The sequence below is a fragment of the Indicator indicator genome, chromosome 6, assembly GCF_027791375.1.
Source record: "Indicator indicator isolate 239-I01 chromosome 6, UM_Iind_1.1, whole genome shotgun sequence".
NCBI lineage: Eukaryota > Metazoa > Chordata > Aves > Piciformes > Indicatoridae > Indicator > Indicator indicator.
This window is the reverse complement of record NC_072015.1, coordinates 43,884,985-43,906,220: the sequence shown is the minus strand read 5'-3', so window position 1 is coordinate 43,906,220 and position 21,236 is coordinate 43,884,985. Positions and strand designations below refer to the sequence as shown.

Here is a 21,236-nt window from a genome sequence, read left to right as displayed (position 1 = left end):
GCTGGAGAGACAGCAGTAAAGGAAGGTGCCAGCAAGGAGAGGCAGCTGGGGAGGTGACTCCAGCCTGCAGGGAAAGAGGCTCAGGACATGCAGCAGCAGAGGACAGCCTGAGGTGCAGATGCCAGAGGGCTGTGCAAGAGCTGAAAGCCTCCTGGCAGAGCCAAGCTCTTCATGCCTTTGCTTCTGGCTCTTGGCTGTGCCACTGATGCCTCTGAGGAGACAACTCCTGCTGCCAGCCCTGGGGCCTCCTTGCCTCCTTGTCCATCCTCAGGAGCCTGGCAGGGGTTTTGTCATAGTCCTGCCCTTGACATTGTTTTTCTCCACATCCCACTGCTCCAGGAAGAGCCCTGAGGGGTGAGTGAGGGACAGGATCTGCCTGTCCAGGGGCCAAGGGTCAGGGTTTGACCCTTTGCATTAATGAAACACCTCAAGGTTTACTCAGAATCAGAGAGACCTTCCTCTGACAGTGCTGACCTGTCAGCACAGCCTTCATTTCCCTCCTCTAACCCCAGCCTGGAGACACTTTCCCAGTAGAGTCCTCACTGGAACCCATCAACACCACAAGAAACTTCAGAGTTTGAATCTGACTTAAACTTCTTGACAGGTTTCATCATCTTCCTCTCAGTCTCTGATGTTTACGTGGCACCAAAGCCACCAGAGGGATCATTACATGCCTTGGGTTGGTCCTCTGCTGCTCAGCTGGGCTGAGCTCCATGGGTGGAGGGAGCTTCAGGCAAGCAGGCAGCAGACAAAAGAGACAGTTCTGGCCAGGAGCAGCTCCTCTGAACCGCACAGCAGGGTTGAGGGCATGGCCAGAGGATCTCAGGAAGATGAGGAAGGCAGAGAGAGGTCCAACTTGTCCAGGAGGGTGACTGAGTGCTAAATGGAGGAGAAGTCACTGCAGTCACTGACATGGTGAGTCTGTGGGTGAAGGGCAGGGCAGTGCAGGGCAGGTCCTGGAGGCATCTCCTAAAGCTGGCACAGCCACAGCTGATTGGGGCTGTAAGGAAATCTTCCTGTCCAGAGGCTCTTCTCAGGCCATTGTGAAGAGCTGTGGAGCCCTGGGGTGCAGGCAGGGCTGGGCAGGGCTGTCCTTCAGAGCAGGGTCCCTGCAGCCCAGGGGCTGTGTGCTGGGGCAGGGACTCTGCTGCCTGCCAGCCTCAGTTCTCAGCCTACCCAGGGAGCTCCAGACACTACCGTGGTGGGGAGAAGCTGTGAGAGGCAGGAGACAGCCCTGGCAGGGCAGGGCAGGGGAGGGCAGGGGAGGGCAGGGCAGGGTCCTTGTGCTGTGGGGAGGGAGCTGTGTTGGGCAGAGCTGCTCACAGTTCTAGCTCCCCCCTGGGCATTTCTGAGGAGGCTTTTCAGAAGAACATCAAGGCAGCATTTTCCTGGAAGGGAAGGAGTCTTGGCTTTGAATGTTGATCCCCTTGGTGTGCTGGGTGGGCAGTGTGAGACTAGAGTTTATTTCTCTATTCTGCAGAAGACTCTCAGTCTTTGTCTGCTGCTCAGCTCCAGGAAACCCAGAGCTTCCCCTGGACAGTGTCCTGCTGCTGGCAGGGGTTTCAAGGGCAGAGCTGAGCACACAGCAGGTGGGATGGGCTCTGTCAGCAGGGACAGGGAGGAGAGCTGGGCGCAGAGATGCAGCTCCTGGCAGGGACAGCTGCAGGCAGCAGAGACTTGGGCAGGGGGGGAGAGGAATCTGCTGCCAGAGGTGCCCTGCCAAGGGGGATCAGGCACCTCTGTGCCATTCTCTGCACTGCAGACACACTTCCAATGCAACCTTTTGCTCTCCTCTCCTCCCCAGCAGAGGCAGTGCCCTCCAAGCTATGGGCTCCAGGGCATCAGTCAACACCTTGGCAGCTGACATTCAGCTGAAGGTTCCTGGAGTGTGCACACAAAAGGCTGACAAAAGCTCTTCAGTGCCATCCTGGGAGCTGCAGAGAGCAGAGCTGGGCAAGGAGAAGGCTTCAGCCCAAGCCCCCCTGCCTTTCTCTCTTCCCTTCATTGTCTCTGCAGCACTGCACTGCTCTTCCCTCATTCTCCAGCCATCCACAGGACTCTTGCTCTGGGGCATTGCTGTTGCCATGTGGTCACTTTATGTTCTGACTCTGACTCTGCAGGTCCTGCCCCAGAGCTGTTTGCATGGAAACTAAGTGTCCAAGCTGCCTTGGAAGCTGTGCTGAAGATGCCAGAGGTTGGGGGTGGTGGGGAATGAGCTGATCCATTGGTGCTGCAGCTCAGGGAGGAGGTGTTCTGTGAGCACTGCAATCTTGGTGTGCAGAGAGAAGTGTTCCCTAACTTGTCCCTGCCTTTTCCTCCTTGCACAGGTCTGCATGGGCAGAGGCAGCAGATGGCCAACAGCAGCTCCATCCCCCACTTCCTCCTGCTGCCATTGGCAGGCACAAGGCAGCTGCAGCTCTTGCACTTCTGCCTCTTCCTGGCCATCTACCTGGCTGCCCTGCTGGGCAATGGCCTCATCATAATCACCATAGCCTCTGACCAACACCTCCACACCCCCATGTACTTCTTCCTCCTCAACCTCTCCATCCTTGACCTGGGTATCATATCCAGCACTGTCCCAAAATCAATGGCCAATTCCCTCAGGTACACCAGGGACATTTCCTATGCAGGATGTGCTGCTCAGGTCTTTCTTTATAACTTTTTCCTTTCAGCAGAGTTTTCTCTCCTCACCACCATGTCCTATGATCGCTATGTTGCCATCTGCAGACCCCTGCACTATGAGACCCTCCTGTGCAGCAGAGTTTGTGTCCACCTGGCAGCAGCTGCCTGGGCCTGTGGGGCTCTCAATGCTCTGCTGCACACAGCCAATACATTTTCCCTGCCCCTCTGCCATGGCAATGCTGTGGAGCAGTTCTTCTGTGAAATCCCCCAGATCCTCAAGCTCTCCTGCTCCACATCCTACCTCAGGGAACTTGGTCTTGTTGTCGTCAGTATCTGTTTAGCATTTGTCTGTTTTGTGTTCATTGTGGTGTCCTATGTGCAGATCTTCAGGGCAGTGCTGAGGATCCCCTCTCAGCAGGGATGCCACAAAGCCTTTGCCACCTGCCTGCCTCACCTGGCTGTGCTCTCCCTGTTTATCACCACTGTCATGTTTGCCTACCTGAAGCCCTCCTCCATCTCCTCTTCATCCCTGGACCTGGCCATGGCAGTTCTATACTTAGTGGTTCCTCCAGCAGTGAACCCTCTCATCTACAGCCTGAGGAACCAGGAGCTGAAGGCTGCCCTGAGCAAACTGATCCCTGGCTGCTTTCAGAAGCAATAAACTGTTTGTGTTCTCCTGCAGAGCAGTTCTGATGTCACTCACTGCAGGACCAGTCTGGCTGCTGTGTTACCCATCTCAGAATGTTGTTTCCACACAAATATCTTTCTTCAGACCATTTCTGGTTCAGTGTTGTCCTGTCTGGGGTGACCCAGAGACTGCAGACATGAAGAGCTGTGCTCCCTCTCTATGTTCAGTACAGTAAAGTACTCTCCAGTTACTGTTTTCTCTGAGTTCCTTCCTCCAAGCCTTCTGTGGAGCTGCAGGGCAGTGCCTGTGTGCAGAGGTGGAGGGGCAGAGTCCCAGCACAGCAGCAGTGCCAGGGAGCCCCAGAGCTTGGGCTGTCCTAAGCTGCTCTTTCTTCCCTTCCACACTCTCCTGCTGAGCCTCTGTGTTGGGGCAAGGCCTGAGGTCTCTGGCAGCTTGGGCACTGTGCTGCTGTGTGGCAGAGCTGGCACTGCAGGCAGGGACAGGCCAGGGGCACTGCTGGCACAGAGGTGGGCTCTAGAGCAGCACTGCCATCATACCAGGCCATCTCCTCATGCCTTGTGCCATGGATGTCCCCTACCTCTGGGCTCCCTTCTCCCCATCCCCCAAGAGCTGCTGATCCCTTCAGAGGGGCTGGGGTTTTGCTGGTACAGCCCCAAGTGCCCTGCATTGGAGGGAATTGCTGTAGTGCCAGACCAGGCTGGGTTGTGCCAGGGAGGCTTCATTGGTGGTAGAGAGTGGGCAGGGGAGGTGGGAAGAGCTTTTGGGGAGCTGGGCAGAGCTGAAAAGTGCTGGGAGATAAAAACCTCTGTGTGTAACTCCTGTGGCATGCCCATGAGGGCTGAGGACTCATCCTGGTGGTTCTGGTGCAGTGCTGGGCCTTGGGGAAGGGATCAAGGACACTCAGGAGGAAGGAGGCTTCTCTGTGTCCTTGGTGGCATGGGCAGAACAGGATGGGGACTCAGGGCCTTTGTCACCCTGCAGTGTCTCTCATGACCACTGGCCACTCTCCCCAGGTTTCTGAGAGAGTTTCTCTGTAATCATAGACTCAAAGAGTCACAGAATGGTAGGGGCTGGAAGGGACCTCTGGAGATCATCTTGTCCACCCCCCCCTGCTAACACAGCTGTGCCTAGTCAGCTTTCCAGGAACATATCCAAGTGGGAGACTCCACAACCTCTCCAGGCAGCCTGTCCCTGTGCTCCAGCAGCCTCTAACCAAGGAAGTTCCTCCTTAAGTTCAAGTGAAACCTCCTCTGGTGTAGTTTGTACCTCTTGCTCCTTGTCCTCCCTCTGGATGCCACTGAAAAGAGCCCAGCCCCAGCCCCATGAGCCCCACCCTTGAGCTATTTCTATGCACTGCTCACATCCTCTCTCTCTCTTCCCTTTCCCAGACCATACAGCCCCAGGGCTCTCAGCCTCTCCTTGGCAGAGGAGTCCCCTCCAGTCCCCTCAGCATCCTCACAGCCCTCCTGTGGACTCTCTCCAGTAACTTCCTCTCCATCTGGGGAGCCCAGACCTGGAGACAATCCTCCAGAGGTGGTCTCACCAGGGCAGAGTAGAGGGGGAGGAGAACCTCCCTTGACCTTCTGCCCACTCTCCTCTTAAGCCACCCCAGGAGACCATTGCCCTTCTTGGCCACCAAGGGCACATTGCTGCCTCCTGGGGCACTTGTTGGCCACCAGCACTCCCAGGGCCTTCTGCACAGAGCTGCTTTCCAGCAGGTCAGCTCTCACCCAGTACAGACTGGGCCCTGTTCCAGTGCAAAACCCTGATGCCATCCCAGTTCAGACTGGGGCTCCCTCCCTGTATGAACTGAGTCTCTCTGAGCCCTCCCACTACACACTGGACCTTGTCCCAGCACAAACTCAACCCCCTGGTCCCCTCCCAGAGCAGACACAGCCTCACCCCAGCACAAATTGGATCCTCTTGCTCCATCCCAGCACACTCTGGGTCCCATTCCAGTACAAAGTGCATTCCCTGGTCCCCTCCCAGTACCTACTGCATCCCCCAGCGAGTAAACTGCTTCCCTGCTTCCATCCCAGTACTGACTGGGCTCCCTCCCAGTACAAACTGCATCTCCTGACTCCCTCCAAGTACACACTAGGCCTTGTCCCAGTACTAACTGGTGTCCTGATCCCATCCCAGGACAGCCTGAGACCTGTCCCAGAAGAAATGGATCCAAAGGCATCACTCAGGACAGACTGGGGACTATCCCAGTGCAAACTGGATCCCCTGACCTCCTCCCACTACAGACATGGTTTGGTCCTAGAGCAAAGGTGAAGCCTTGGACCCCTCCCAGTTCCAGCTGCATCCCTCCAGTGCAAACCAGACGACAGGACTGCTTCCCAGTACAGACTGTGCCTGCTGCCAGTAAAAGCTGCACCACCTGAAGCCTTCCCAGCTCTAGACTGGGACACTCCCAGTCAAACAAACTCTATCTCCTTACCTCTCCCAGCCAGTCTGGGACCCATCCCAGTATGAACTGGCTCCTCTGGCCCCATCCCAGTAGAGTCTGAGCCCCATCCCAGTCCAAGTTGGGTCCCATTAACATCTCCCAATACAAACTGGCTTACCTGATCCCATCCCAGTACAGAGCAGGCTTCAGTCCGCTACAAATTGTATCCCCTGGCTCCCTCCCAGTACATTCTGAAATCCTTAATCCTATCTCAGTACAGACCAGGACTTGTCCCACTACAAACTGCATCCTCTGATCTCCTTCAGCACACACTGGGACTTGTCCCAGTCCAAACTGGATCAATTTGCCTCCTCCCAGTGCAGACTGAGTCACTTCCCAGTATAAACTGGATTGCTTTCACCTCTCTCAGCACAGACTGGCCTCTCAGTGCAAACTGGATCCTCTGACACCTTCCCCATACACACCTGGCTCCATCCCATTACAGACTGGAACCCCTGGTGTTCTCCCAGTGCAGCCTGGTGCCTTCACCCTCTCTCTACCCAGGAGTCCAAGCCCTGCCTTCACCTCTTACTACTCCCCTGGCCTTAATCCCCTGCTCCCAAACCCACCCCTGTCCCTGACTCAGTGCCAGGACAAGGAGCAATGGCTACAAGCTGGAACACAGGAGGTTCCACCCCAACCTGAGGAGAGTCTTCTGTGCTGTGAGGGTGCTGGTGCCCTGGAGCAGGCTGCCAGAGAGGCTGTGGAGTCTCCTTCTCTGGAGACTTTCAAACCTGCCTGGATGTGTTCCTGTATGACCTGCCCTGGGTGATCCTGCCCTGCCACTGGGGTTGGACTGGATGACCTCTGGAGCTCCCTCCCAACCCCTAATATTCTGTGATTCTGTGATTCTGTGATTCAAGCCCTGCCAGTACAGGCTGGGCTATATCCAACACAAACTGCATCCTCTTATCTCCTCCCAGTAGATACTGGACCTTGTCCCAGTACAAATTGCATCCACTGGCTTCCTCCCAGTACAAAGTAAGCTCCTTCCCAGTACTAACTGGATTGCTTTAGCCTCCCTATGGATCTGCTTACCTCATTCCCAGTACAAACTGGGTCCCCTGGCTCCTCCCATCAAAGACTGGGCCCCCTTATTGTACTAAGCTCCATTTCCTGATTCCCTCCCAGCACAGAATGGACTCCTCACACTCTCTCTAACCAGTCCCCACCCCTACTCCCTGTTCCTCCCCTGAATCCAGACCCCTGCTGTAACAAAATGGAGCTGAGGCCATCCCTCACCTCACACTCCCAGCTCAGCCCCTCCCAAGCCCAGCCCTTACTCTGCCTTTCCCATCACTGCTCAACCTTGTCCCATCCTTTACCCATGGCAGTGACCTCTTCCCCTTAGCCCCAGCCCTCATGCCAGACCCAAGACAAATCCTGCCCCTCAGAGCTGGCCCTCAAATGGACATTGCACAGCACTCTCAGCAGGACACCAAAGCCTCTCCTCAGCCTTGGCTTATGCCACAGCCCTCAAAGACAGCTCTGAGCCCTCAGCCCTCAACCATCAAAATCCACCCCTTCTAAACAATTCCATTGGCTGCTACTATTCTCCATGGTGCCATGGTTTAGATAGGCATGAGGTGTAGGGTGACAGGTTGGACTCGATGATCCTTGAGGTCTCTTCCAACCTTCTTGATTCTTGATTCTTGATTCTTAAAACAATGTCTACAACAATGAGTGAATAAAGTCCATAGTCCATTCAGCTATCTCAGATTGTGATGCTTTTAAAGGCTGTCTTTTTAATTTTTCTTCTCAAAGTTCAAGCAGAGAAAGCTAAAGAATATAAATAAGTCACTACTGGGTGTAAGAAAGCAAAATAATGATTATTCTAACCACTTCCATTGGATAGTTAGAAATGTTTAAGAACTCAAAACAGAGTTGGGGCAGTCAGAGTCTGAGTTTGCAGCTTGCTGGGCTTCTGTCTGGCTGCTGCTTCTTCTTTTCTGGCTGAAGATAACACACTGACCTTGGCAAGCTAACAGCCTCTGTGCTTCTTGACTCCCTTCTGCCAGGGGGGGTCTGGGGAGAAGGCCTCTTGGGAGGTCCCCTCTTTGGGGGAAGCAAAAGGAGTGTGGTTGTGCTTTTCTGTTGATTGTACGTATTTGTAAATGTTGTGAATTTTGCATTTTTGTACATATTTATTGCATTTCATCATAGATTGTAGATTTGCTTGTCAATACAGCTTGCATTTTCTTCCAGACTGGGCTAGCCTGGTTATTGTCGGTGGGGGGGATTTCAGATCTCACACTGTCACAAGTTTATTTTGGCACTCCAACGCGAGATGATTACTTGTGTGATTTATTTCTGATCAGATTAGGAAGCAAAATGAAGCTGTTTTGGTTTGTTTGTAATTTTATTTATTCTTGTCTGACTCTGGTGGTCTACAAATGGGCCATTTCCTCCATGAGAGGCCTCCAAGATTGTGAGATATGTGGCGTATGAGTCATTTCTTTGGGCTAAGAACAAGTTACTAAAACTTGTTGAATTCTGTTATGGTTTTATCAGACTAGGAAGATACAGTAACTCAACTACAAATCTGCCAGCAGAAGCATTTGAGTTTGCTATTCCTCTTGCAAAGGATTATGTCAACCAATGGAATCCTAAATTGATTTTTATGCTAAGGTTGAATCTGGTGTTTGTTGTAATAATCATATGGCTACTGGTAGCACTGTTTCGAGAAAGACATGAGGCTATTTGCTCTTGCAGCCTGTGTAGACATAAAAGGAAACATAGAAAAGCTCAGAGAGATTCGGAATTAGGTTCTGATTCTGATTGCAGTGTCCAGGAGATCACAGTTAAGTGCGGGGAAGAGGAGGCTTGTGAGAAAGCTGCCAATAGCCTTGACTCAGAGCCAGTAGCAGCAGCAGCAGGACCTCTGCCAGAAGCTCCGGGAACTTTACCAGAATCTGAGATAACAGCCATGGCTATGCAGGCAGGCACCATTAACGAGGCACAGTCTCTTCCTCCCTCTGCTGCCAATACGAACACAGCCGCGGCTGCAGGATCTTAAAGCATACCTGCTGACTCTGCACAGAATCCTTCTGTTCCTGCTGATTCTGTATAGAATCCCTATCGCGATGCAGAGATGGGACAAAGCTTGATGCAAGCAAGGAGCACAGAGCAGTGTGGCTAGCAACAACACAGTGAAACCTACACAATTGTTAGAGACCTCAGCACCCTTCCCCACATCACAAATCACAACTCTAAAGCAGTGCCCTCTGCCTGCAGCTGCACACCTGGGCTGTGAGGGATGGTAACAGACTTGGAGAAAAGAGATAGCATCAGTCCTGGTCATGCTCCCTGTCAGTCTCCTCTTTGGGCACTGCAAAGCCAAACAGACAGTGGCAGCTCACAGCTGGTTGTAGACAACTGAACACCAACACTGCACCAGTGTGCCAAACACTGCAGAGCAGAGCAGAACAGAACAGAGTATGGCCAGTCAGGAACACTTCCATCTCCCTGACATAGTTCACAGGAGTTCAGTGTCAGCTGCAGGCACTGCCCAGACACCTGCAGTATGTAGCCAGCTGCTGTTGGTTCCAATGCCTGAGGCTGGGACAACAGCAATGATGCTACCAACAGTACCCAGCTGTAATCAAGTGATGCCAGTTAAGATAAAACTGAGTAGTTTTCCTTTCTTTTCTTTTACAGAGGCTCCAATGTCTTTGAATTGTAGCTGGGACCAGGAATCACCATATGTGGAACTGCAGTGTCTGCAAGGACTGCACTTCAGGAAGGCTTTCCACATTGTCTGCCATAAAATGCTCACAGAGAAGTTGGTGAAGCACAGGCTGGGGGAGCAGACAGTGAGGTGGGTTGGAAATTGGCTGAATGGCTAGGCCCAGAGAATGTTGAGCAGTGGCATGAGGTCTTGCTGGAGGCCAGTCACCAGTGGTGCTCTGCAAGGACCCATGTTGGCTCTAGTCCTGTCCCTTCAGATCTCAACTACACTCTTGTGGTTCGGTCAGCCTGTGAAGTCCTTCCTGGGCAATCAGTGCTTCTAGGTGCCTCTGTGGAGTGCCAGAGTGCTGCTGTGTGCAGTGTGCAGAACGGAGGGGCAGTCAGATGTCTGTGTGTGGATCCTGTGAGCTGCAGCCTCCTGTGGACAGCAAAGGTGGTGTGAGAGCAGACAGTAGGAGTGAAGCCAGGTGTGGACTGGCCTGGAAGGCAAAGAGAGGGACTTGCCCTTTGCAATGGAGTTAGCAGTGTTAAGGTCTGGATCTGTGCTTTGGGACAGGTCATGGGCCCTCTGTGAGCTCATGGCTCAGGAGCACAGGCTGAACAATACCAAAATACCAATACCAATACCAATACCAGGACATGATAATCTCTGGAGGTCCCTTCCAACTCCTAACATCCTGTGAGCCTGAGTGACCAGACACAACCAAAGTCATGCACTAAATAAGCTCTAGGGACATCCTGTGGACATTTGACAGGGGTGGCCACAGACTAATGGAATGATGATGTCGGTGGAGAAATGACAGGGTAGGAAGGGGGTGGTAGTGAATAAGGAAGTATTGGATCAAACATAAGCATGCTTTAAAGTGTATGGAATGGGGAGAAGATTGTCCTGGTTTGGCTGTGAAGAAGTCAATTTTCTTCACAGCAGCTCCCATGGTGCTGTGGTTTGGAATGTGACCAAGCCAGTGCTGATAACAGACACTGTCCCTCACTGCATGGATCAGTTGGGACAGACACCAATGACAACGTCGTGTACAGTGAGTCCGCATCACTTCCCCACTCCTCTCTTCCTGCTCAGCACAGTAAAGACACTCAGCATGGCCCCAGCACAAGCTCCTTGAGACCAGGTGCTGCTGAGATTCACTGGAAGTGTTGAAACACCACAGAACAAGTCAGGCCCAGCTCTCTTTTGTTTTACATGGAAATGAAAGGTACAGAAAACCTGGCTGGGGCTGGGACAGCTCTCATCAGGTGGCTCAGCTGCAAGCCATGGCAGAAGAGAAAATGCAAACTGGATGCAGGTAATCACCAGGAACCAGATGAAATAAGAATCTTTTACACCCATTTTACCAAACCAGAATACAACTATTGTAACACAACAACCCAACCAAAGTCAGGTTGTTGGTGTAACTTCACCATGACCAAACCCAGAACTGGGTTTTGTGTTTGGGGTTCCATGGACAGTCTTTAAAACTATCCCCACACACGCCACAGGGCACTGTGTGCAGAGACCATGTCCATGGATCCTGTAGATCCATATTGATCAGTGACTTAGTTTGCAATAGAACCAATCTGTGGGAACCCAAAAAGGGAGTGATAATGAAATGTTTTGATGGCCTTCATGTCTGTGTGAGGCTCTGGAGGTGATAAGAGATGTGTAACCACAGGAGAAAAGATGGGAGTGAGAAACAACAAAGTGCTGCATCCTTGAAGGAGATGGGAAAGGCAAGTGGGGAGAAGATCCCCTGTGAAAATCAAGATACAAGAGTGAGCTGAGTGGGGATAGGCTGTGGGAAAGGGGAATTGTAACATTTACCTAAGCCTTCACAAATAGCCACAGGCTCTGCAGGTCTAGGCCCCTTGGCTCACCATGCAGCTGTGGTCCTGCTCTCACCTGCTCTGTTAGTTTGTATCATAGCTCAACATGGTGGAACCAGCTGGGCCTGGACAACAATAGGTTACACAACTTGGAACACCCCCACAGCAATCAGTTCAGTTTCTGTCTGTGTGATGTCTCTATAATGATTGGCTGTGATTCAAAATTCTCTGCACCACTAACTACTCACCATGCTGTGTCTTTGACCACATGTATCATGAGCTACAAACTACACCCATTGAATAGAACTTCACTACAATCCAACAACTCCTCCACCACCCTGATTTCATCAGCCTGCTACAACAACCAGGAGAAGCAGGACAAAAGACTCTCTCCATAGCCCCCCATGGCACTGAAGAAATAGACTGAGTTCTAAAAGTGATCAAGAGGAGTGGAGAACAGTGATGGTGGGAAGTGCTGTTTGGATGGTGTCCAGCAGCAGGGACACTGCCCCTGATGTCACAGCCACTGTGATTTTCCTGCCTGCTCTGCTCTGTGCTTGCTGTTCAACATTGGTTTGGAGTTAGAGTTAGGAGGATGGCCAAGCAAGTCACACTGCTGCAGACATTTCCCATCAAAACTGTTTCCTGTGTACTGATGTCACTGAACCACATTGAAGAAGACTTTGGAGACTACCTGACCACCAAATTTCTTCCCCATTCTGATTGGATGATAACATTCTCTGTCTGTGGGCAAGAGGCAACCACATGGCCACTCTCTGGGTGAGGTAAATGCACTTTAGTCATGGGACACATTGTGGTGGTGAAATCCCTCTGCAACTCTAAGCCCACTTGAGAGCTGATACCATTCCCCCTCTGTCATGAAGGCATCACATGCCCAGAATTATGCCCCCTGATACCAGCTAACTTGTCCCAACATGTTCTGGGAAGTCCCCCTTCCACCCTCCTTTCAGGAAGGGAAGACAAAAGGCTCAGGTGCCTGCCTGTCTCCTAAGGGGCAAACAAGAAGCAGGCACCCATCCAATGGGATGCCTATGCTCTGTCCATCTAAAGGCATAAATCTAGCTTCACCTTTCTACAGGTGGAAGCAGGTTGTTGGCAAGTGTGCCCATTGGCTAAGTCCAGCCTCGAGTGTCTATAAGTATTGCTCCATTTTGGTGCCATATTGCTCTCTCCTTCTGCTTTCATCCATCATGCAACTCACGATTGAGTAAGCTATAAGCCTCCCACGCAAGCGTACTGGGAAGCCTCTGTGAACATGGAAGCCAGCCCACCGAGTGTGCATTGAGGACCCGCAAAGGATGACCCCGTCGCCAGAAGCGACGTAGACCCAGTCGAAAAGGACTGAGGGAAGCCCCCAGAGAGGGTAAGCTGTAACCCAAAGGGGGAAGGACTAGCCCAAGCCTGGCTGTCCAGAAACGCTGCAAGCTAATTAAGCAGCCAAATAAGCAGAAATGCATCTTGCGTGGCCCCCGCAGACTGCGGGAGTGAAAGGAGCCACCCCCTGTGGCCGCTCCACAGCCCGTGTCAGGGCGAAACACCTGGGATTTTTCCCCGAGGGAAAAGAGAGAGCAAAGATTAGCCTCTCCATTGAAGTCAAGGCAATGACTGTACCATTATAATTTAAATGGAAGCAGTCGCCTAGAGAAGCAGCAGTCAGCTCACCTCGAGCCGAGCCGAGGTGGGGGAAGCATCGCGTCACCGCACCCCCCACCAGAGACCTGCCTATGGGAAAAACGTCTTCGTTCGTAGGGCCGAGCCCCGAAAAGACCTGACCTTCCTGAGCCGTCCTCCGGTCAGGGAGCCGCACCCCTCCCTGCAGACCGTGGGAGGACAAAGAAGCCAACTGCCCTTCCCGCAGACCGCGGGAGGAGAAAGCCAACCTTGCCCCCCCCCCCCGGCAGGCTGGGGGCAGAGGGGGAGGGAGAGCCGGGAGGGAGAAAGAAAGCGCCACCCGAACGGGGCCAACCTCGGGCAGAAGCAGATACCCAGCGAGCCCGTGTGATCCGGCAATTTGTCTCGCTGCATGTATCTTTCATGTGTGTAACATTTAGTAATGTTCTATTCAAAGCGCCCACCCATAGCCGTGTGATATTTCCAGCTTAACCTGCCTCGTGATAACGTTATAAATAGCTCTATACATAGCTAGCAGCCACAAGCGCCTTGTCGAGTCTCCATCTAGTGGACAAGTGTTGGAACTGCACCCTTTCGTTCCCTTAATTAGAAATTGACTGTAAATATTATAATTGGGTATGATTGTAAATACTAAATCAGTTATGGTCTATATTATTACAACCGTGCATCCGAATCAATATATATAAAGTAATTAATTGAATATTAATAATAATAAACAATAATTTCATAAAGCATATTTTCATAATTCATAATTAATAATCACCATCCTCCATTCCTATTCACCCTCTCCACGACACCCTCCTTCCTTTCCTAGGTCATGAACCTACCCAGGGTAAACCAGACATGGATTGGGAAAAACAGAAGCAGAGCACTGAGAGTCTCCTTGGTGTGCTGGGCCCTCAATTTCCCACCCCTGCAATGCTCTCCCTATAGCTTAGGAGTTTGTTGTCTTCTGCCAGCTCAGTACATCTGGATCTGGATCACAACCAACAGAGGGGTGATATAAAACTTTGGAAGCCAAAAACTGGAGGGTTTGTGCAGAAGATTGCAGGATAGTTCAACATCCAAACTTAGGCACAGCAGGGAAATATCTGATGACAGTCACGGATCTCCAACACTGCCAAATGTGACCCTAAAGCCAGAGCCTTGGAGCTCTCCTGGATCACAGCAGCTGTGTCCAGCATCTCCCCCAGTCAGACATTCTTCAGGCACGACCTGCACCAAGGGCCAGCACCAAGTCAAAGGATGCTGAAGCTTTGTGAATGTTTGCTCTGGACTCAAGCAGAAGGAAGCAGCCATTTTGGCTGGTGAGCTGATCGGGATCGACACCGGGTCCGCTGTGCCTGCTTTGGGTTCTCTCTCTTTTCGTTTCTTTTTGGGGTTTGCGGGGCGGAAGGCCCCTGGCAGAGAGCGACAACCAGCGGTCGTCCTCTCGCGTGCCTGCTCGGGATTGTGACGTCAGCCGCGGGAATTTTTAAAACCCGGCGGAGTTGAGCGCGCGACGCCATTTTGGCTGGTGAGCTATAGGTTTCTTGCCTGGTTGCACATGCCAGGTCAGCTGACAGGGTACAGGGGAGAAAAAAAAAAACAAAAACCAAACAAACCCACAACCCTCAATAAAATCTCTGATCTTAAGATCTCTTGTCTGCAGGTACCTACCATGGTAGCAACTCGGACAAAGGGTGTTAAACATGCAGTAGGTTCTCAGACTGAGTTTCTCTGCAAGCATGCTGGTGTTCAGGCTTCTGGCTGCAGTGAGTGTTCAAGCCTGGCACTTGGTGTGGAGGGTGAAGGAGACACCTATGTCAGGTGTGACCAGGTGAATTTTCTCATAAATTTGGTAGCTGAGCTGAAGGATTAAGTGGCTGAGCTGAAAGCAGAAGTAGCAAGGCTCAGGACCATACGAGAATGTGAAAGGGAGTTGGATATGTGGGAACAGGCTTTGAAACCCTCTCCAGTTGAGGGGAGCAGTGGAGGATGGATACAGGTCCCTGTCAGGGGAAGTAAAGGGAATGCACCCCGACCCTCTTCCCCTCCCCCGCTGCCCTTGAGCAATAACTATGAGACTCTGCAGGCTGAGGGCAAGGTGGATGAGAGTATTGTAGAGGAACCAATCAAGGAGATGCCAAAGACGAAGCAGCCCCCCCAAACCTTAAGGACCAGTGCTACAAAGAAAAAGAGAAAGGCTATAGTTATTGGAGACTCTCTCTTGAGGGGAACAGAGGGACCCATATGTCGTCCTGACCCATCCCATAGGGAGGTGTGCTCCCTACCTGGGGCCCGGGTGAAGGACATCACCCAAAGGTTACCTAAACTAATCCAGCCCTCTGACTATTACCCATTGCTGGTAATCCAGACTGGAAGTGAAGAAATTGAAAGAGCAGCACCAGGAAGATTAAAAAGGAAATTAAGGCCCTTGGGAAATCAATTGACGGGGCAGGAGCTCAAGTGGTGTTCTGCTCAGTTCCCTCAGCAGCTGTGGTGTACACTGAGAGGAACAGGAAAACCCACACCATCAACAGTTGGCTTAGGAGATGGTGCCAGCAGAGGAATTTTGGCTTCTTTGATCACGGGGCAACTCTTACTGCACCTGACCTGCTGGACCAAGATGGGTTGAATTTATCTAGAAAGGGTAAGAGGGTGCTGGCACTGGGGTTGGCAGGACTCATTGGGAGAGCTTTAAACTAGGTCTGAAGGGGGTGGGTGTGGAAACCAGTCTCCCTGGAGAGGAGGGAGGACCACACAAACTGGTGAAATCAGCAGCCCAGCTGAAGTGCATGTACACCAATGCACGCAGCATGGGCAACAAACAAGATGAACTGGAACTCTTGGTTCACCAGGAGAACTATGATGTAGTTGCCATCACAGAAACATGGTGGGACGATTCTCACAATTGGAGTACCACACTGGGGGGTTATAAGCTCTTTAGGAGAGACAGGCAAGGGAGAAGAGGAGGAGGGGTGGCCCTGCATATTAGGGAATCCTTTGATGCCTCAGAACTTGAGGTTGCAGATGAAAGGGTTGAATGCTTGTGGGTTAAAATCAGAGGGAGGCCACACAAAACTGACGTCCTGGTTGGAGTCTGTTATAGACCACCCAACCAGGATGAGGAGGCTGATGAGATATTCTATAAGCAGCTGGAAGCTGTCTCAAGATCATCAGACCTTGTCCTTGTGGGGGAATTTAACCTACCAGACATCTGCTGGGAACTTAATTCAGCAGAGAGGAGACAGTCCAGAAGGTTCCTAGAGTGCATGGATGACAACTTCCTGATGCAGCTCTTAGGTGAACCTACCAGGGGCAAGGCTCTGCTTGATCTGCTGTTCTCAAATAGAGAAGGGCTGGTGGGAGATGTGATGGTTGGAGGCTGTCTAGGGTGCAGCGACCATGAGATAGTGGAGTTTTCAATATGCAGGGAAATAGGGAGGAGCAGTAACAGAACCCTCACTTTGGACTTTTGGAGGGCAAACTTCAGGTTGTTCAGGCAACTTATTCAGAAAGTTCCCTGGGTAACAGCCCTTAAGAACAAAGGGGTCCAGGATGGTTGGACCTACTTCAAACAGGAGCTCTTAAAGGCACAGGAACTGGCAGTTCCCACATGCCGTAAGACGAGCCGGCGGGGAAGACGACCGGCCTGGATGAGCAAGCAGCTCCTGAAGGATTTAGGGGAAAAAAAAGAGGGTTTGTCGCCTTTGGAAAGTGGGGGAGGCAACTAGTGATATGTTTAAGGATGTTGTTAGATCATGTAGGAGAAAAATTGGAGAGGCAAAAGCACAGTTAGAAATTAAACTGGCCACTTCTGTGAAAGACAACAAAAAACATTTTTATAAATATATTAATGCTAAAAAGAGGGGCAAGAGGAACCTCCACTCTTTACTGGACGTGGAGGGTAACATTGTAACTAAGGATGAGGAGAAGGCTGAGATTCTAAATACCTTCTTTGCCTCCATTTTCAACAGTAAGGCAGGAGGACTTCAGGATAACTGGCCTCCTGAGCTGGTTGATGGGGTCAAGGAGCAGTGTTGTACTCCTGAAATCCATGTGGAATTAGTTTGAGACTTGTTGAGTCACTTGGATATTCACAAGTCCATGGGACCTGATGGGATTCATCCTAGGGTGCTGAAAGAGCTGGCAGATGAGCTGGCCAAGCCTCTCTCCATCATTTTCCACCAGTCCTGGCTCACTGGAGAGGTCCCAGAAGACTGGAAACTGGCCAATGTGACACCCATCCACAAGAAGGGACGGACAGAAGAACCTGGGAACTACAGGCCTGTCAGCCTGACCTCAGTGCCAGGGAAAATCATGGAGCAGATTGTCTTGGGGGCAATCACTGCGCACCTGAAGGATAGCCAAGGAATCAGGCCCAGCCAACATGGATTTAGGAAGGGCAGGTCCTGCCTCACCAACCTGATCTCCTTCTATGATCAGGTGACCCGCCTGGTGGACGTAGGAAAGGCTGTGGATGTAGTCTACCTGGACTTCAGCAAGGCCTTTGACACTGTCCCCCACAGCAAACTCTTGGCCAAACTGGCAGCTTGTGGCTTGGACAGCAGCACTGTGTGCTGGGTTAGGAACTGGCTGGAGGGCCGAGCCCAGAGTGTGGTGGTGAATGGTGCCACATCCAGCTGGCAGCCTGTCACTAGTGGTGTCCCCCAGGGATCAGTGCTGGGCCCCATCCTGTTCAATATCTTTATTGATGATCTGGATGAGGGGATTGAGTCCATCATCAGTAAATTTGCAGATGACACCAAGCTGGGAGCAGGTGTTGATCTGTTAGAAGGTAGAAGGGCTCTGCAGAGGGACCTTGACAGGCTGGACAGATGGGCAGAGTCCAACATGATGGCATTCAACAAATCCAAGTGCCAGGTGCTGCACTTTGGCCACAACAACCCCATGCAGAGCTACAGGCTGGGGTCAGAGTGGCTGGAGAGCAGCCAGGTGGAAAGGGACCTGGGGGTACTGGGTGACAGCAGCTGAACATGAGCCAGCAGTGTGCCCAGGTGGCCAAGAGAGCCAATGGCATCCTGGCCTGCATCAGGCATAGTTTGGCCAGCAGGAGCAGGGAGGTCATTGTACCCCTGTACACAGCACTGGTTAGGCCACACCTTGAGTCCTGTGTCCAGTTCTGGGCCCCTCAGTTTAGGAAAGATGTTGAATTGCTGGAGCATGTCCAGAGAAGGGCAACGAGGCTGGGGAGAGGCCTTGAGCACAAGCCCTATGAGGAGAGGCTGAGGGAGCTGGGACTGTTTAGCCTGGAGAAGAGGAGGCTCAGGGCAGACCTCATTGCTGTCTACAACTACCTGAAGGGAGGTTGTAGCCAGGAGGGGGTTGGTCTCTTCTCCCAGGCAACCAGCACCAGAACAAGAGGACACAGTCTCAAGCTGCGCCAGGGGAGGTTTAGGCTGGAGGTGAGGAGAAAGTTCTTCACAGAGAGAGTGGTTGGCCATTGGAATGTGCTGCCCAGGGAGGTGGTGGAGTCACCATTCCTGGAGGTGTTCAAGAGGGGATTGGACGTGGCACTTGGTGCCATGGTTTAGATAGGCATGAGGTGTAGGGTGACAGGTTGGACTCGATGATCCTTGAGGTCTCTTCCAACCTTCTTGATTCTTGATTCTTGAAGCTGAACTGCAGGGCAGCCTCTCTGTGTGTTAGGATAGACAGCTTTGCTGTCACCAGGGTCAAGGTTTCTATCTTGCACTGTCCCCAGCCAGCTCTGTCCCTGTGTCTGTGTGCTTTGTGGGTCCGTCCAGGCACAGCCATAGAAAGAGATCTGAATTCAGGATCCCTTGCAGTCAGTCAGTGTCAGCCTTGTCCTTCTCCCCTCTGCAATTCAGAGGCTGTTTGATTAGAACACATTCTGCTGAATTGCCTTTTTAATTGCAAAGTGGTTAAAGAGGAAGGGCTGCTGGAATCCAACCTTTGCATCTCCTTTTCACTCTCAAGAACTCTTGACTGGCTGAGAAATCACAGCCAGCTCACAACTTGTTGGCTTTGCCTCATCCTTGTGGACAGGCAAGCTGCTGAGAGACAGCTTGTGCTGAGCAGGTGGTTGCAGAGGGCTTGGATTGCTGAGGGAACTTTCTCAGCCTTTGCTTTGCTTGGCTTGCAAAGAGCAACAATTCTTCTGGGGCTGTGTGCAGCCAGTTGTGTAAGGAGAGCAGGGGGGAGCTGGTGCCATGGAGCTGTGAGCTCCAGCTGCAGAGAGCAGTGCAGAAGTCTGATGCAAGGAGCAGTGATGGAAGCCCCAGGTGGGCAGTGACAGGAGTGGTGAGGATGGGGGAGGGTGAGGAGCAAAGTTGTCCATTCAATGGTACACCTCAAGGACAGTTTCTCTACCCAGTCCAGACCTCCTGCATCATTCTGGCTTGGTGGATGCTGTTGTCACCTCTTTCTTAATCTGAGAAATAATCAAATCTTTTATCTTTGACATAACAAAATTGAGCTTTTTGAGGTGCACTTTGAAACCTTGAAGAAAACAACAGAGACACAAACAGCTCCTTAGGGCACTTGGGGATCATTGCATGAACCTCAGGTACTGAGAGAAGACTGAAGAAACTGTACAAGAAGTAAGAAGCATAACACAAAGCACCTTGAAGCATTGATTGTCCCCTCTGAGGGTGGTTACCAACAAAGCCTCCCCAGGGACTTGTTAGAGCAGCTCAATGGAGGTTGTGATTGCAGACAAAGACAAACTGCAGGGGAGAAAATCCTGGGTTTGGTTTATGGAGCAGAAAGGCCAAGCCCTGACCACAGGCCCTGGCAGGCAGATCCTGTCCCTCACGTGTGGGTCAAGGCTCTTCAGGTGCAGTGGATGTGGGGTGTGGGTTTCATAGAATCATAGAATGGCCTTGGTTGGAAGGGACCTCAGAGCTCATCTACTGCAACCTCCCTACCACAGGCAGGGATGCCTCTCAAATAGACTCAGCTGCTCAAGGCCTCATCCAGCTTGGCCTTCAACACCCTCAGGAGAGGGCATCCTCCCTGGGCAGCCTATTCCAGAGTCCCACAACCCTCATACTGAAGAACTTCTTCCTAAGACCCAGACTAAACCTACCCAGTCAAACCTATCCAGTCTAAACCTACTCTTCCTCACCTTAAAACCTTTCCCTCCTGTCCTGTCACCAGACACCCTCAGGAAAAGTCCCTCTCCAGCCTTTCTTTAGGATCCCTCTAGGGTTTGTGCTGCTGAGTGAAGGACAAGGGCATGACAGTCCCCAGCCTCCCAGGGGCTATGGAAAGAGGCAGTGAGGCCCTCCCAGTGCCTTAGGACAACATCTCCTCACAGGCCTCTGTGGCAGATAATTGCATAGTCAAAGGGACATAGCCTTGGGTTCCTGGTCACTACCACCATTGCCATTGCCCTTTGCCATCTACACCACAGGTTTGTCCTGCACTGTCTCACAGCTGCTTCTCCTTCCCTGCAGGCTGTAGACACTCATCTCACTTCCCCACCTTGGCATTTCCACACCTTCACTGACACCTGCCCACACTCTGCTCCTTGGAGCACAAAGAGAAGGACTGATCCCAGACTCCTTCTGGAGATCTTCTCAGGCCACAGCACTTCCCTTCGAGGGAGGTTTTTGCTCCTCCTGTCCAGCCTCCACCTGCCAGGCTGCACCATGTGGCAGTCTTCCTCTCTCCTGCTGTTTCCTACCTCACCAGGAGCTCCCAAGGCTGCTGGCCTTGCAGTTTCTTGGACAGACAGCACACAGCCCTGTGCCTGCTGCTGTCCCATCAGGTACTCAGGCAGCAGAGAAACAGCAACCAAACCATGAGCCCCTTCCTGGAGTGAGCCCAGGCCCCTTGGCAGAGGGCATCTCACAGTCACTGCCCATCTGCCAGCCATGAGCCAAGGGCTGCCCTGTCAGCTCCTGCAGACAGAACTGACCTCACAGTCCCTTTCCCAGCTGTGCTCCTGCTGTTGCCAAGTCCTCTCATGAGGCAGAAGTGGCCTCACCTCCCCCTTCGCAGTCCTTGGCATTCCTACTGACTAGTGAGTTCCTGAGACACAACTGACCACTGATCATCATGTGACCCAACCATCATCATCCTTGTGGCCACAACCTGAGCAGATCAAAGTTTCACCAAATCCATCTGGTAGATTTCCTACCAAGGCTTTGAGTGGAGAAACCTTCCTCAGAGGAGCTGCTGGATCCGTCCTGGGACATTTGTGGAAGAGATCCTTGTGCATCATCTTGTCCAAGGATCCTGCCCATGGCAGGGTGAAGCAGATGAGGTCCCTCAAGAGCTTTGCCCAGTTTGGCTTCATCTCCAGAGGAGCTGCCAAGGCCCTGGGTCAGATGGTGCAGGGAGTTAAGGAAGGCATTCCACAGTGCTGGCCCAGGGGATTGCCCT

General features: G+C 52.0%; 1 protein-coding gene across 1 annotated transcript; it reads left to right on the top strand.

Moving 5' to 3' along the window:
- Positions 1-2,344: 2,344 nt before the first annotated feature.
- LOC128967695 (olfactory receptor 14A16-like) lies at positions 2,345-3,283 on the top strand. Its single transcript, XM_054381895.1, has one exon. The coding sequence runs from the start codon at positions 2,351-2,353 to the stop codon at positions 3,281-3,283; it is 933 nt and encodes a 310-aa protein (XP_054237870.1). The 5' UTR covers positions 2,345-2,350.
- Positions 3,284-21,236: the final 17,953 nt, after the last annotated feature.

Coding starts and splice junctions, on each gene's coding strand:
- LOC128967695 (XM_054381895.1), top strand. CDS start 2,351: ATGGCCAACAGCAGCTCCATCCCCCACTTCCTCCTGCTGCCATTGGCA.